Here is a 15,900-nt window from a genome sequence, read left to right on the forward strand (position 1 = left end):
TATATGTGTGTGTCAGTGTCCAGCTACAGCAATGAGACTCATGGGTCTTTCCCACCTGGTAATCAAGTACCTGCACGGACTGGATTAGGAGTAAATCCTTCAATAGGAGAACAAAAAGGAAATCCAGCAAGAACTCAGCAAACCAGGGTTGGAGTAAAATGATGCTTTTCTTTATTTCTTCAACAAGGTTAAAAAGACGACCCACAAGGATCAGGAACCAGAGTGCATGGCAGAAAGAAACGCAAATGGGACATCTCTTTTATTATTTATATTACCGTCCCTTATTACACAGTGCCCTCTATTGTTATGTATTTTGCTGTCCCTTACATATTGGATTATATAGGGCCCTGTCTTTTTTACCTGTCGTTCTCTCTTGTTAGATATATAATGCAATGATGGCTGATGGAGCACAGGAATGCTTCTTTTCTAATGGAGGAAGCTGATGGTTTGGTCTTCTGGTCAGATGCTGCTCCATCAGAAGTCATTTCATATCTAACAAGAGAGGATTATGTAATAAAGAGAAGGCGCTGTGAATAACAAGAATACACTATGTAAGAGACAGCACTGTACATGACAGCAGCAGAAGCGATATAATAAGACATGGCAACATATACAGTGGATAAGGAAAGTATTCAGACCCCTTTAAATTTTTAACTCTATGTTTCATTGCAGCCATTTAGTAAATTCAAAAAAGTTTATTTTTTTTTCTCATTGTGGTACACTCTGCACCCCATCTTGACTAAAAAAACAGAAATGTAGAAATTTTTGCAAATTTATTAACAAAGAAAAACTGAAATATCACATGGTCATAAGTATTCAGACCCTTTGCACAGTCACTCATATTTAAGTCATATGCTGTCCATTTCCTTGTGATCCTCCTTGAGATGTTTCTACTCCTTCACTGGAGTCCAGCTGTGTTTAATTTAACTGATAGGACTTGATTCGGAAAGGCACACACCTGTCTATATAAGACCTCACAGCTCACAGTACATGTCAGACCAAATGAAAATCATGAGGTCAAAGGAACTGGCTAATGAGCTCAGACACAGAATTGTGGCTAGGCACAGATCTGGCCAAGGTTACAGAGGAATTTCTGCAGTACTCAAGGTTCCTAAGAGCACAGTGGCCTCCATAATTTTAAATGGAAGAAGTTTGGGACCACCAGAAGTCTTCCTAGACCTGTCCGTCCTGCCAAACTGAGCAATAGTCGGAGAAGAGCCTCAGTGAGAGAGGTAAACAAGAACCCCAAGATCACTGTGGCTGAGCTCCACAGAAGCAGTAGGGAGATGGGAGAAAGTTACACAAAGTCAACTATCGCTACAGCCCTCCACCAGCTGGTCGAGTGGCCCGACGGAAGCCTCTCCTCAGTGCCAGACATATGAAAGCCCGCATAGAGTTTGCTAAAAAACACATTGAGGACTTCTAGACAATGAGAAATAAGATTCTCTGGCAGATGAGACAAAGATAGAACTTTTTGGCGATAATTCTAAACGGTGTGTGTGGAGAAAACCAGGCACTGCTCATCACCTGACCAATACAATTCCAATAGTGAAACATGATGGTGGCAGCATCATGCTATATGGGTGTTTTTCAGCTGCAGGGACAGGATGATTGGTTGTAATTGAAGGAAACATGAATGCGGCCAAGTAGAAAGATATCCTGGATGAAAACCTCTTCAGAGTGCTCTGGACCTCAGACTTGGCCGAAGGTTCACCTTCCAACAAGACAATGACCCTAAGCACACCGCTAAAATAACAAAGGAATGGCTTCAGAACAACTCTGTGACCATTCTTGACTGGCCCAGCCAGAGCCCTGACTAAAACTCAATTGAGCATCTCTGGAGAGACCTGAAAATGTTTGTCCACCAACGTTCACCATCCAACCTGACGGAACTGGAGAGGATCTCTAAGGAAGAATGGCAGAGGATCTCCAAATCCAGGTGTGAAAAACTTGTTCCATCATTCCCAAAAAGACTCATGGCTGTACTAGCTCAAAAGGGTGCATCTACGCAATACTGAGCAAAGGGTCTGAATAATTATGACCATGTGATATTTCAGTTTTTCTTTTTTAATAAATTTGCAAAAAATTCCTACATTTCTGTTTTTTTTCAGTCAAGATGGGGTGTAGACTGTACAATAATGAGAATAAAATAAATTTTTTTAATTTACGAAATGGCTGGAATGAAACAAAGAGTGAAAAATGTAAAGGGGTCGGAATACTTTCCGTATCCACTGTATAACTACAGAGGATTATACGTAATAATGGACTGTGTTGTACATAATAAGTGAGTACACTATATACTAATGGACTGTGCTATACATAATAAGTGAGTCTACTATATACTTCTGGGTTGCGCTATACATAATAAGTTAGTACACTATATACTAAGGGACTGAACTATACACAATAAGTCTACATTCCTGTATCCGTATGCAGTGTTGGTGTGCTGCCCTCTTTTCCAGACACATTGAGCATGTCCTATTCTGATCCTCAAAATTGGATCAGAATAGGGCATTCTTTGACCCCCATGGATCTCATTCTCGGATCCATGATTTTTACGGATGTGTGAATGGAACTATAAAACTCTACAAGCCCATGAGCCATCCTATAAAAAAATCTGGTAGCAAACTGACATTACACACAAATGTGAAATAACATTATCACTCCAATGAGTGGAGGGAAAAATGCAACTAAAGTAAAAGGATAGGGAAATGAGCGGCACAATGATCTACAATGTATAAAAATTAGTTCATACTTTATTAAAGATTCATTAAAAACATGGAACCCAAAAAATATTTATTAAATTAGCGGATGCGTTTCTGGCATCCAAGCACCCTTAGCCATAGGATATGGCAGAAATATACTGAGTGAACTATTTATATAGCTCTAAGCCAATTGCAACAGAGATAGACAATCTTTATTAGCAATGGGACACAGGTGTTAACTATGGGTTACATGGATTTATCATGCATATAGTATTCTTTTGCAGAGAAAATGTGTGTCATTGACATAAACAACACAAATGAAACAATTAATGGAACTAACTGGTATGATTGCTTGTCATTATAAAGTTTTTTAAAAATACTACAATATACTGGCAGATTCCCTGAGAAAAAGAGAAAGGAAATCGGAGCTATGATAAGTTTAATCACATTATTCATGCTATAGTTAGCTAGTTTTATAACATATTGAAACTTTTCCATTAAGATTCCATATAAATGCAAGCAATAAAGCTGTATTAATGTTTCATATATTGCACTAACTCCAAAAGAGTTACATTTGTATGCATAGGATTATAGATGCATAATTATTGCTGATTGTTTGAGAGAAAAAAAATTTGAAGCTCAAATACAGATCATCAAATGAATATACACTCACTGGCCACTTTATTAGGTACACCATGCTAGTAACGGGTTGGACCCCCTTTTGCCTTCAGAACTGCCTCAATTCTTCGTGGCAGAGATTCAACAAGGTGCTGGAAGCATTCCTCAGAGATTTTGGACCATATTGACATGATGGCATCACACAGTTGGCGCAGATTTGTCGGCTGCACATCCCTGATGCGAATCTCCCATTCCACCACATCCCAAAGATGCTCTATTGGATTGAGATCTGGTGACTGAGGAGGCCATTTGAGTACAGTGAACTCATTGTCATGTTCAAGAAACCAATCTGAGATGATTCGAGCTTTATGACATGGCGCATTATCCTGCTGAAAGTAGCCATCAGATGTTGGGTACATTGTGGTCATAAAGGGATGGACATGGTCAGCAACAATACTCAGGTAGGCTGTGGCGTTGCAACGATGCTCAATTGGTACCAAGGGGCCCAAAGAGTGCCAAGAAAAAAATCCCCACACCATGACACCACCACCACCAGCCTGAACCGTTGATACAAGGCAGGATGGATCCATGCTTTCATGTTGTTTACGCCAAATTCTGACCCTACCATCCGAATGTCGCAGCAGAAATCGAGACTCATCAGACCAGGCAACGTTTTTCCAATCTTCTACTGTCCAATTTCGATGAGCTTGTGCAAATTGTAGCCTCAGTTTCCTGTTCTTAGCTGAGAGGAGTGGTACCCGGTGTGGTCTTCTGCTGCTGTAGCCCATCTGCCTCAAAGTTCGACGCACTGTGCGTTCAGAGATGCTCTTCTGCCTACCTTGGTTGTAACGGGTGGCAATTTGAGTCACTGTTGCCTTTCTATCAGCTCGAACCAGTCTGCCCATTCTCCTCTGACCTCTGGCATCAACAAGGCATTTCCGGCCACAGAACTGCCGCTCACTGGATTTTTTTTCTTTTTCGGACCATTCTCTGTAAACCCTAGAGATGGTTGTGCGTGAAAATCCCAGTAGATCAGCAGTTTCTGAAATACTCAGACTAGCCCTTCTGGCACCAACAATCATGCCACGTTCAAAGGCACTCAAATCACCTTTCTTCCCCATACTGATGCTCGGTTTGAACTGCAGGAGATTGTCTTGACCATGTCTACATGCCTAAATGCACTGAGTTGCCGCCATGTGATTGGCTGATTAGAAATTAAGTCTTAACACACAGTTGGACAGGTGTACCTAATAAAGTGGCCAGTGAGTGTATATACACGTGCATTAGACATTAGACATGAAAGTAAAGCAAAGGTTGCCATATATAATGGGAATAACAGCAATTCTGCCTAGCCAGCCGTGATTTGTGTTTGTGTTGATATGGGGATGAGTTCAGGATCAGCGCTGTCACATTCTGTAGTGAAGAACGGTTGGAGGAGATGTAAGGTAAGCAGCATCCACTGAAAGTGCTGTTTAACCAGCTGCAGTCCAAGACAAATGACAGGTATTAAATGGAATAATATAAAAATATTAAAAAATGATTTTATTAACAAAAATTAACTGAACTATTATTTGTAATTGATAAATGTAAAGCTATAAACATGTAGTACTATACAAGCTAGCCTGATCAGACAGCAGCCAACCAATTGGGCTGGCTGCTGTGTCATAATATGAATGGAATAGTTTGTTTATTAATTTTTAATTTTATGAAAAAAATATTTTTATTTAAAGAAACATAGTTGATTTTCACATGAAATTCCTAAAAAAATACTGTGTGGTGATGATTGTAAGAATTCATATACATGGATTTCAAGATATCATAGTTTTTTGGAGGCTATATTCATAACCTCAGACAATTGATGATACATTGGAAAGAAACTGATTATTAATTCTGAAGCTGTAAATTCCAATAGGCTATATTGTATGTATATAAGAGAATACTGAAAGCAAAAAGAAAGAAAGATGAATTTTACAACCAGTACACTGTGACGTTAAGTTGGTATAAACAAAGAAGGTATCCAATGTGTTCAGAAAAAATTATAAATATCCCACTGAAAAACATGAATATAGAACTTACATGAAAGCATAATATGAAAAAGACCTAAAATATTAAGGTGAAAATGTTAAATATGAGGAATGCAAAGCAACACAAACTTGTTGGTACACAGTAAGTAGCCAGTATTTTGCATATTGCATGGTTAATAAATATAGAATAGATCATTCCTATAATTCATGCCATTTGGAAACTTGGTGTCTAAATTTAAGAACCCAAAGGCTTCATTCAAGGCAAGTTGTCTTTGCCAGTTTCCACCTCTAGATGGACATCCCACCTTTTCAATGCCATAAAAAGAAAATTTTGTCATGTCTCCTTTATGTGAAATGTTTTACAGCCCCTGAATAAACAGTATTATTATTTCCAATATTTGTGATATGCTCGGCAATGCGTCTTTTTAACAATGTAGGACACATTTTAAGAATGGAATTCTATGCAATACACACACATGGTGTGAGTCACAGTTAATGAATGACTTGGTAGTATGACGTTCACCATGTGGCAATAAAAAAGATTTTGTCTTGTCAATAGCAAAAGTGCCCACATTACATCTGGCAATTGAGCACTTAGAGAAACCCTTGCAAGACAGTCAAGAAGATGAGAAGATGGGCGAGGCATACTTAGCAAAAGAATATGGCCTAAAGGCCCCGTCACACACAGCGATCTCACTAGCGAGATCCCTGATTTTGTGACACATCAGCGATCTCGCCAGCAAGATCACTGTGTGTGACGGGGATCAGCGACCGGCCCCCCTGCCGGTTATCGCTGATCGTGCAGCATCGGCCAGGGCCATTTTTCGATCACTGGTCTCCCGCTGGCCAGCACGCATCGCTGTGTGTGGCAGCGAGAGACCAGCGATCAGCGACGCTGGACGCTGGTTTCTAATATAAACATCGGGTATCCAGGAGCCGCGGCTCCTGGATACCCGCTGTTTACCTTGGAAACCGGCGTACATGCTGGTTTCCAAGGTAAACAGCGGGTATCCAGGAGTCGCACGGCTCTTAGATACCCGATGTTTACCTTGGAAACCAGCGTATACCCCGCGGCTCCTGGATACCCGACGTTTACATTAGAAACCAGCGTCGCTGGTCCTGATCGCTGGCGCTGTCTATGTGACAGCTCGTCAGCGATCAGCCTAATGATCCCAGCGATTCCATCATGTCGGATCATTGGTGGGATTGCTGGGACATCGTTATGTGTAACGGGGGCTTAAGGCTGGGATCACACTACCATGTGTGATGCGAGAAACTCGCACGAGTCTCTCGCATCGACATGCAGGACTGGAGCTGCAGCTTCATAGAAATACATGCAGCCGCAGCTCTGCAGTTTCTCGCATAACACGGTAGTGTGATCCTGGCCTAAGGATAAATCTCTCCTAGCAACACATCTACAACAGTTCTGGACAATTTTGCGGAGGGTAAAGGTGTAGAGAAGGTGACACATTATGGAGAATTTGCATCATACTTTTTCCCCCATACAGTAAACTGTCTCTAGATTTTTTCTGTACTTTTTCAAATGCATATTTGACCTGTTGGTTGTGATAACCTCTAGCCCTGAGTCTATTTCCAATGACTCTACCCTCTGCGATAAAGGATGCGTCACTGGAACAAATTCTTCTGGCACGTGTGAATTCTCCCAAAGGAATAGCCTCAATATTGTGTCTGAAATGGCAAATGCTGGAGAGAAGAATTGTATTGCCTGATGTATTTTTTGCGATACAGTGTTGTTTCAACCTTATTGTTTGACAGTATGCCTGTGAGTATGAAATCTAAAAAGGGAACTGATATATTAGGTTCTTCAGCTGGGAATCATAGGTTGAAATCATTGGTATTGGAGGAAATGCGGAATGTCTTATACATCACCCGTCCATACTATGATCAGGTCATCCGCATAACGTTCATATCATGCTATGTGGGAGATTGCCCTCAATATTAGCTGCCCTGCATGGGCCTCCTGGAGCCTCCGGGCCCCAGTGCAGTCGCACCAGTTGAACCGACGGTATGTCCGCCCATGTGTACACGTTCAGGATTTGCAGGAGAAAATTCTGCTGCAGATCCTAATGTGTTAGCAGTTAGAACGCTGCATAAAGTAAGTTTTTTGGCCATGTTTTTACTTGCCTTTTTTGCTAGGAAAGAGAGGGATTTGAAAAATTCCCTTGGAATTAAAAAAGGCCAGATTGCCCTCATGTGCGGCGGGCAGGGAGAGATCCGCTGCCTACAAAAGAAAATAGCAGCGAAGCTGCAGGGATCCGTCCTGCTCCCTTCCCGGTGCCCGTGCTTCCTGTCTCTGACACAGACAGCAGTGCCGCTGGATGACATCATTCAGCGGCCGGCTTTGGCAGAGAGAGGAAGCGTGGGCGCCAGTGATGCTGCGGGAGAGCCTGCGGTGCGGACAAGTGAGAGGTGCTGTATGTGTGTGTATGTGTGTGTGTGTAGAGATGAGTGGTGGTGTGTGTGGGCTGCGTGCATGTGTAGCGCTGTGGAGGAATGTACAGACAGGTGAATGTTACTGTGTGTGTCTGTGTGTGTGTGTTTGTAGTTGGAGGAGAGGGCAATGATGGCGGTGATGGGGGAGGCAATGATGGGGGTGATGGGGAGAAGGTAATGATGGGGTGATGGGGAGAAGACAATGATGGAGGTGATGGGGAGAAGGCCATGATGGGGGTGATGGGGAGAATGCTATTGGGATGCCCTCACACCCAGGGCTGTGGGGTACTCAGTACCGGGCCCGATGAGCTTCAATGGGAGATGTCACGGCAGCTGTGACCCGGCCCGTGGCCCTGGGCACCCATTACAAAAGGGGGTTGTTTCAATGTGCTTGTGGTGGTGAAAGTTTATAAGTGATTCTTGACGCCACCTTATAGCGCCTTTAAGTGAAGTACTCCTAGTACTGAGTTACACTGGAGTTCCTCCTGTCCTATGTTCCTATGAACTCTACTTGTATGGCAGACAGCTGTAGCCTGACTCCTTGCTACTAAGTCCTGGCTCACTATCCAGTTGCTGTTGTGCCCCAAGTCTTGTGTGGGAATAAAATGGTCACTACTTCTATTCCTCCGGTGTCTGCTGCAGGACTATTAGTATCCATACAACCTCGGGGACCGGGCCCCGGCCTTGCGCTTAGAACTTCTAGGAAGTGTTCTCTTCTAACCCACGTCCTCTGTTCCCTTTTACTCCTCACGCTCCGTACTAATCTTTCCTTCTATGGAGAATCAGGCTTTCAGTCTATGATGCTCTCTCTCTTCCTTTCCCGTGCCAGCAGACCCAGGTCACTGGGATCTGCTGCAGCACTTCCATCCATCTATCCCTCTCTCCGGGGATTCTTCTCTCCAGCTCTCTAACCAACTCCCAACTGACTCCTAAACTCTTCCCGCTCCTTGTAATGTAAACTAACTCCACCCACCTCCCAGCACATTTCGTGTTCCAAGCAGGGAGCCACCAATGGGTGCTTTGCTATACTCCAAGCAGGGAGCCGCCGAAGGTGCTTTGCTACACTACTTTGTGGTGTGGGGTGCAGGTGTTGGAGCGTGGTCAGGAGTTTCCACCTTACCTGGATGGTGGGGTTGAACACAGCACGTCCACGGGCTGAAAGGCAAACAAAGTTGACAATACAGGAACTTACAAAATGTTAATATTGCATAATAAACAGGTCTTATACTAAACTTCCCAATGTGAGAGGCACTGTTTCTTGAACGTTGCAAACAATTTAACTGTCTATCTATATTTAAAGTTATGCTACCTAATTTTAATGTGCTATGGAGCAAATTCACTATCAGCTTGGGTAACACATTTTTTATCATCACATTTCTTTTCTTTGTTATCTGTCACATTTTCTACTTTCTTAAGGAGTGACAACCGTCAACACCTGGTTCGTCACCTGCATACTTTTACTCAATTTTTTTCACATCTTTATTAAAACATTCTCTATATTTCTTGCTTAATTGGACCCTATAAAATCTGTCATTAATACTGTTACTACACATTATCACTTTCTAGTTTCTTATTCAAAAATACTAAGCATTATTCATAAGTGCAAAGAATAGACATTGGTCCGGCCATCATGTCTGGAAATGTCCTTATAACGAGGTAGTCCTTGTTCCAAGGGAAAGGTTCCTATGTAAAACCAAGAGAGAGCACCTAAAGAGGTGCAAACTATTTACAATTACAGTTCTGGATCACTCAGCGTCCATGATCTCCACAGTTCAAGTATGAAAAACACTGCCAATAAAACTGAGCAACAACAGGATCAACAAATAAACACCATAATCAAAAATGGAAAAACTGGAACTTGCTAATACCCTCCTGGGCAACAAAAGTTAGTTTAGCTCAACATCATGGCTAGTTATCCCCTCCTGGGTTTCTGGAAGCGGATTGCTTGGGCTGTTTCCAGGGGAGATGCTCTGGGTGTCCAGATGGATTGAGGAATTGCGGCCGGTCTACAAATTGCAGATATTCTTTTTCTCCTGGTGAGGGATGGGTTGCTACTGGCTCAGGTGGAATGGTAGCAATGGTCATTGCTACCGGTACTGAGTGCACATCAGCTGTTGCAGATGGTATTTCTGCCACCAACAAATCAGCAAGGGCTGCCGCCGGTACCAATAGAGGCTGCTCTGCGATCCCAAGTGGTACCGCAGTTGACGGTACTACATCCGGTTGGGGCGGGCTGGATGCCATTGGAGTGCCACCACTCCTGGTTTGTGTAATCACCGAACCATTTCTGTCCACAGGTGCGGCTCCTAGTACCAGGATCATGGCAGGAGCGGCGACCACACCCGATGCTTCCCTGTGACGTGCCGACTCCTGCCGAGGCACCGAGGGACGGATGATAGCAGCCGCAACCCCGGGAGTGGAATGCGGAATGGCTGGCAGTTGCATCTGTGTTGGCACAGGATGGGGGCATGCCGGTAAAAGCCTGCGCGGCTGCGCTAGGGTCGGTCTGGGACTCAGCTCCCGTCCCACAGCCTCCGGAACCCTCATGTACCTTCTCCTAGCAGGCCGCATCCAGTGACAGCACCGGCCTGGAGGTAGTGGCGGGCACTGTAAAGGGTGTCGCAGCGGCCATACGTTCTACGGGTGTTGCTTGGGGGAGGATGGCTTCTCCCCGCCATTTTCTTCTGGCCTCTGCGCTCCTTCCATCATGGCGTTCTGGCGTTCTTCCTCCTTCCTTGGTTCCCTTCCCGCCACCCACTCTCGCCCCTCCTTCTGAGGGCGGCGTCTTCTTCCTACTCCTCCATACCAAGCCAGTATACGAACCCCTCAGGGGGTGGGCCATGTTGCTGTCACATAGAAGTTCAGACAGGGGAGGCCCAGGACCGTCCGTGCTCTTTTCTTAGGACCACCCATATTGTCATGCCCTTCTTCACCGCACCGGCGGCCATGTTTAGCATTCATTTTACAGTCTATTAAATTGGGTCTTCTGCACATTTTCAAAAGGTTTAAGTCTTAGGCACACAGAACCCGATGGCATTGAGTCTCGTCATCCTGTTTGTGACGCCAAAAATGGGACGCCCTCACACCCAGGGCTGTGGGGTACTCGGTACCGGGCCCGATGAGCTTCAATGGGAGATGTCACAGCAGCTGTGACCCGGCCCGTGGCGCCCATTACAAAAGGGGGGGTGGTTTCAGTGTGCTTGTGGTGGTGAAAGTTTATAAGTGATTCGTGACGCCAGCTGTGGTGTTCGGCAATGGAGATGTAAGCCGACGCTGCAGACAGATCCTCTGGGACAGATGGTGTGGTGCAGCAGTGATGTTATAGCCCTCCACAGGCAGGGCTGTAGTCCCAAGGCAGAGTAAGTGAAGTGACACATAGATGGTGTAGTGTCAGGCGCAAGGGATGCAGCAGTGCTGGGCAGGTTGGCGCAGGAATAAGTGGAGGACACCAGGGCATGTAGTTCCAAAGCTTTACTCACAGTCTGTGTACAAACAGGTGCCTGCCTCCGTGCCGTGTCCTCCGGGTCAGGGACTCAGTCAACCTCCAGGCCAGATGGAATACTCCTTTCCAACACTCCGCCAACATGTGTCTTTCTTAATGTCTCCTCTTATAGCGCCTTTAAGTGAAGTACTCCTAGTACTGAGTTACACTGGAGTTCCTCCTGTCCTATGTTCCTATGAACTTTACTTGTACGGCAGACAGCTGTAGCCTGCTTCGGGGACTCCTTGCTACTAAGTCCCGGCTCACTATCCAGTTGCTGTTGTGCCCCCAAGTCTTGTGTGGGAATAAAGTGGTCACCACTTTTATTCCTCCGGTGTCTGCTGCAGCACCATTAGTATCCATACAACCTCAGGGACCAGGCCCCGGCCTTGTGCTTAGAACTTCTAGGAAGGGTTCTCTTCTAACCCACATCCTCTGTTCCCTTTTACTCCTCACGTTCCGTACTAATCTTTCCTTCTATGGAGAATCAGGCTTTCAGTCTACGTTGCTCTCTCTCTTCTTTCCCGTGCCAGCAGACCCAGGTCACTGGGATCTGCTGCAGCACTTCCATCCATCTATCCCTCTCTCCGGGGATCTTCTTCTCTCCAGCTCTCTAACCAACTCCCAACTGACTCCTAAACTCTTCCCGCTCCTTGTAATGTAAACTAACTCCACCCACCTCCCAGCACGTTTCGTGTTCCAAGCAGGGAGCCACCAATGGGTGCTTTGCTATACTCGAAGCAGGGAGCCACCGAAGGTGCTTTGCTACACAACTTTGTGGTGTGGGATGCAGGTGTTGGACCGTGGTCAGGAGTTTCCACCTTACCTGGATGGTGGGGTACAACACCTCAGGAGGAGGTGCAGAACCTCTGTGGTGACCGAGGCTCACGGGCGCCACACTATGATGGAGGTGATGTAGAGGGTAATGATGGAGGTGATGGGGAGAAGGCCATGATGGGGGTGATGGAGAGGGCAACGATGGAGTTGATGGGGAGAAGGCAATGATGGGGGTGAAGGGAAGAAGGCAATGATCGGATGATGGGGAGAAGGCAATGATGGGGTGATGGAGAAGGCAATGATGGGGATGGTGGGGGAGGAGGAAATGATGGAAGTGGTGGAAACAGCAATGATGGGGTGGGAGAGAAGGCAATGATGGTGGTAGTGGAAAAGACAATGATGGGAGTGATGGGGAAGGATGCAATTATGGGGATGGTGGAGGAGAAGGCAGTGATGGAGGTGGTGGAAAGGGCAATGATGGGGTGGCAGGGGAGAAAGCAAAGATAGTGGTGGGGGAGAAGGCAATGATGGAAGTGGTAAAGAGGACAATGATGGGATGGGGGAGAGGACAATAATGGCATGTGAGGGGAGGAGGATACTGAGGGGTGTGGGGGATTGGGATGGGAGGAAGGGGGACTTATAATGGACTTAGGAACAGGGGAGATGGAAGAAGACATTATTATCACTTTTTATGTCTAACACAGTCCCTTAGTATATAGTGTACTCACTTATTATGCCAAACACAGTCCCTTAGTATATAGTGTACTCACTTATTATGTGTAACACAGTCCCTTAGTACTGTATATAGTGTACACTTATTATGTCTAACACAGTCCCTTAGTATATAGTGTACTCACTAATTCTTTATAACACCATCCTTAGTTACATAGTTTCCTCTTTTATTATGTATAACACTGTCCCTTATTATGTACCATCCTCTCTAGTTATATATGGTGCCGTCCCTTATTATATAGCTTTCTCTGCTGTTATGTACAGTGCTGTTTCTTGCATAGTGTATTCTTGTTAACTTTGTTATTAGCAGCGCCCTCTTTTATTACATAGTCCCCTCTCTTTTTAGATATAAAATGACTGCTGATGGAGGAGCCGGTGACCAGATGACCAGTCCATCAGCTCCTCCATTAGAAAAGGAGCTTTCCCATGCTCTATCAGCCATCATTGTATTATACAGCTTTCAAAACAGGACGGTATGTAATAAAAAACAGTGCTCTATATAATCCAATATGTAAGGGACGGTGCTGTACATAGCAAGAGAGGGCACTGTATAGTAAGGGATGGCAATATACATAATAATGGAGGCTATGTAATATATATACATGTATGTGTGTGGCTATATATATATATATATATATATATATATATATATATATAGCTTTGTCTCCATAAAAGGAAGGGGGCCCAGGCACATTTCTTGCACAGCGGCCCCAAGCTATCAGTGTCCACCCCTGCATGTGCACATAGATTTAGTCCCTGTCCTGTGTCCACCCCATTCATAATTACTTGATAGCATCAAGATGAACTTGGGGGTGGGAGATGACATTATCAGGTACTGAGCATCCTTCGCCACCTCCCAATTCATTACAAATCCCTAATAGCATCTTCACCCTCCTTTTAATTCATTATAAAGTGTCCTATGCATATTACCCTCTTCTCTCCCAAATAAATTTCAAGTCCCTGATAGTGTCAAAATGAATTATGAGATGGAGGAGGACGCTATCAGGGACTAAACACCCCCTTCACCACCCAATTCATTTAACAACAATATCTAACATCCTCCTCCCCTTCCCCCTGTTCATAAGTCCATTATGTCCCCCATACTCCCATCCTAATACCAACCTCACCTCATTGTCCTCTGCCCCACATCCCTCATTATCATCTCCCCTACATCCATCATTGTCCTCACCCCCATCCCCATCATTTTCCTTTATCTCACCCACCTCATTGTCCTCTCCCCCCACCCATCATTGTTTGCTCCACTACCCCTGATTGTCCTCTCCACCACCCCCATTATTGTTCTCCTCCACCACCCCTCATTATCCTCTCTCCATTGTGTTGGTAAAAAAACCCACAACATTCACCTCTCCTTCCGTTCCCCCACAGCATCATCGTCATTGTCATGCACGCTGCATCCTGATGTCATCAAGCTACGCACCTGTGTCAGAGAGAAAGCACCAGGGCAGGAAGCAGATGATGGACTCCTGCAGCTTTGCTGCCATTTTCTACTGTAGGCAGTGGAGCTGCAGGGTTCACTCCCTGCCAGCCGCACGTGATGAGGGCACCCAGGCAGTGGGCTGTGAGAAACAGGCCAAATTTCCCTTATTATTTGTCGCCTTACATGGGCCCCCCTCCGGGCCTCGGTGCAGCTGCACCGGCGGTATTTCCGCCTCTGATTATTTCAGTCTTTTAAAATAGTAGCTTTGCTCTTTCACTAATTTAGATTGACTGTAGACTTTCCAGTTACAGATTATTTAGAAATGAAATTACTGTTCAGAGTTTTCCCGTCTTTTGTCTATTCTGTAGCTTTAATTGTGAGCCATATATGTGATTCAGTTTTGATTACACCTTATGCCATAACGGAGATAAGGTGTTAATGTGCATGACAAACATTTACAATGATTATTTGTACAAAAGGAGATGACCAATGAATGGCTGACAAATTCATCCATCCTGGTCTCCATTTAAATACTGTCTATGGTTAGCTTCCAAGGCATGACATAACGTTGTGTGTATTTTATATCTCTCAAAGTAAGTTTTAGGCCTAATTCAAACATCTGTGGTTTTTCTTGTACTTAAAAACACAGACTGCTGTTCATTAGTATTTTGGATCCGAGATTCAGTTTGTCAGTTTTTATCATCAGTGTTTTATCAGAGATTTTCGCTGATAAAAAATAAATAAATTGTGTGTAAAGCACTGGAATTAATGGCACTATATAAATAAGTAAAATAAATAAATAAATTGTCCAGCTTCTCCCATATGGACAGTGCATGGACTGCATATGTTCTACATCAATGTGCTGTTTGTGATTTTCAAGGACTCATACTGTAGACTTGTATGGCTAATTTTGATCTGTGATTCAAATCAAAATAGACAAATTTTTTGCAGACCATTTGGTATACAAAAAAACCCCACAATTCTCAATTCTGTGAACATCTCCTTAGACCAAAAAGGGGATTACTTGCTTTATTCATGAAAAACACAAACAGAACAAGTACTTGAATCACGGACATGTGAATGAGGCCTATTTGCATGTGTGTTGCGATAGCCTATAATGTTTTACGAAATGAAAATTTGAACTGCTTGTGTCCTAAAGTCCTGAGTCTGACTCATTTTGCTCTAAATTTTGTCCTCAGATGCATATCCAGACCACAACTCTGACCATTTCAGTGAGTTTGAGTGCCTCAGTGTCCTTAGGTATGCTCTACATGCCCAAGGTCTATGTTATCCTTTTCCACCCAGAACTGAATGTCCCCAAGCGCAAAAGAAGCCTGAAGGCTGTTGTCACTGCAGCGACGATGAGCAACAAATTCACACAAAAAGGAGGCTACAGACCAAATGGCGAGGCCAAGACTGAGCTGTGTGATAGCATGGAGACACAAGGCAAGTAATATTTTGAACAGAACTAATATGTCTACACCATTTATCTTTGCATCAGACTTATTTATTTCATCAAAAGCAATTCATTACAGGATGACAAGTAATTAAGGATTCTAAACATTTTCTTATCCATGAAAGTCAAAGAAACCTGGTTAATAGTCAATCAAAAATCTGCCGCTTTGTTCAAGAAATGAGAAATAAGGCTCCAAGATGTTAAATCAACAAAGC

At 44.2% G+C, this 15,900-nt stretch overlaps 1 protein-coding gene across 2 annotated transcripts in view; it reads left to right on the forward strand.

Annotated features, from left to right (window-relative positions):
- Nucleotides 1-15,900, forward strand: part of GRM4 (glutamate metabotropic receptor 4) — a 561,406-nt gene that overhangs the window by 521,136 nt on the left and 24,370 nt on the right. For both annotated transcript variants that reach the window (XM_073575600.1, XM_073575599.1), the window contains one exon: nucleotides 15,429-15,675. In XM_073575600.1, the coding sequence (XP_073431701.1) occupies nucleotides 15,429-15,649 (221 nt within the window). In that variant the 3' untranslated portion in view covers nucleotides 15,650-15,675. The remainder of the gene's footprint in view (nucleotides 1-15,428; nucleotides 15,676-15,900) is intronic.

The sequence above is a fragment of the Dendrobates tinctorius genome, unplaced genomic scaffold, assembly GCF_039654945.1.
Source record: "Dendrobates tinctorius isolate UK_male_01 unplaced genomic scaffold, ASM3965494v1 ptg000045l, whole genome shotgun sequence".
Classification (NCBI taxonomy): Eukaryota; Metazoa; Chordata; class Amphibia; order Anura; family Dendrobatidae; genus Dendrobates; species Dendrobates tinctorius.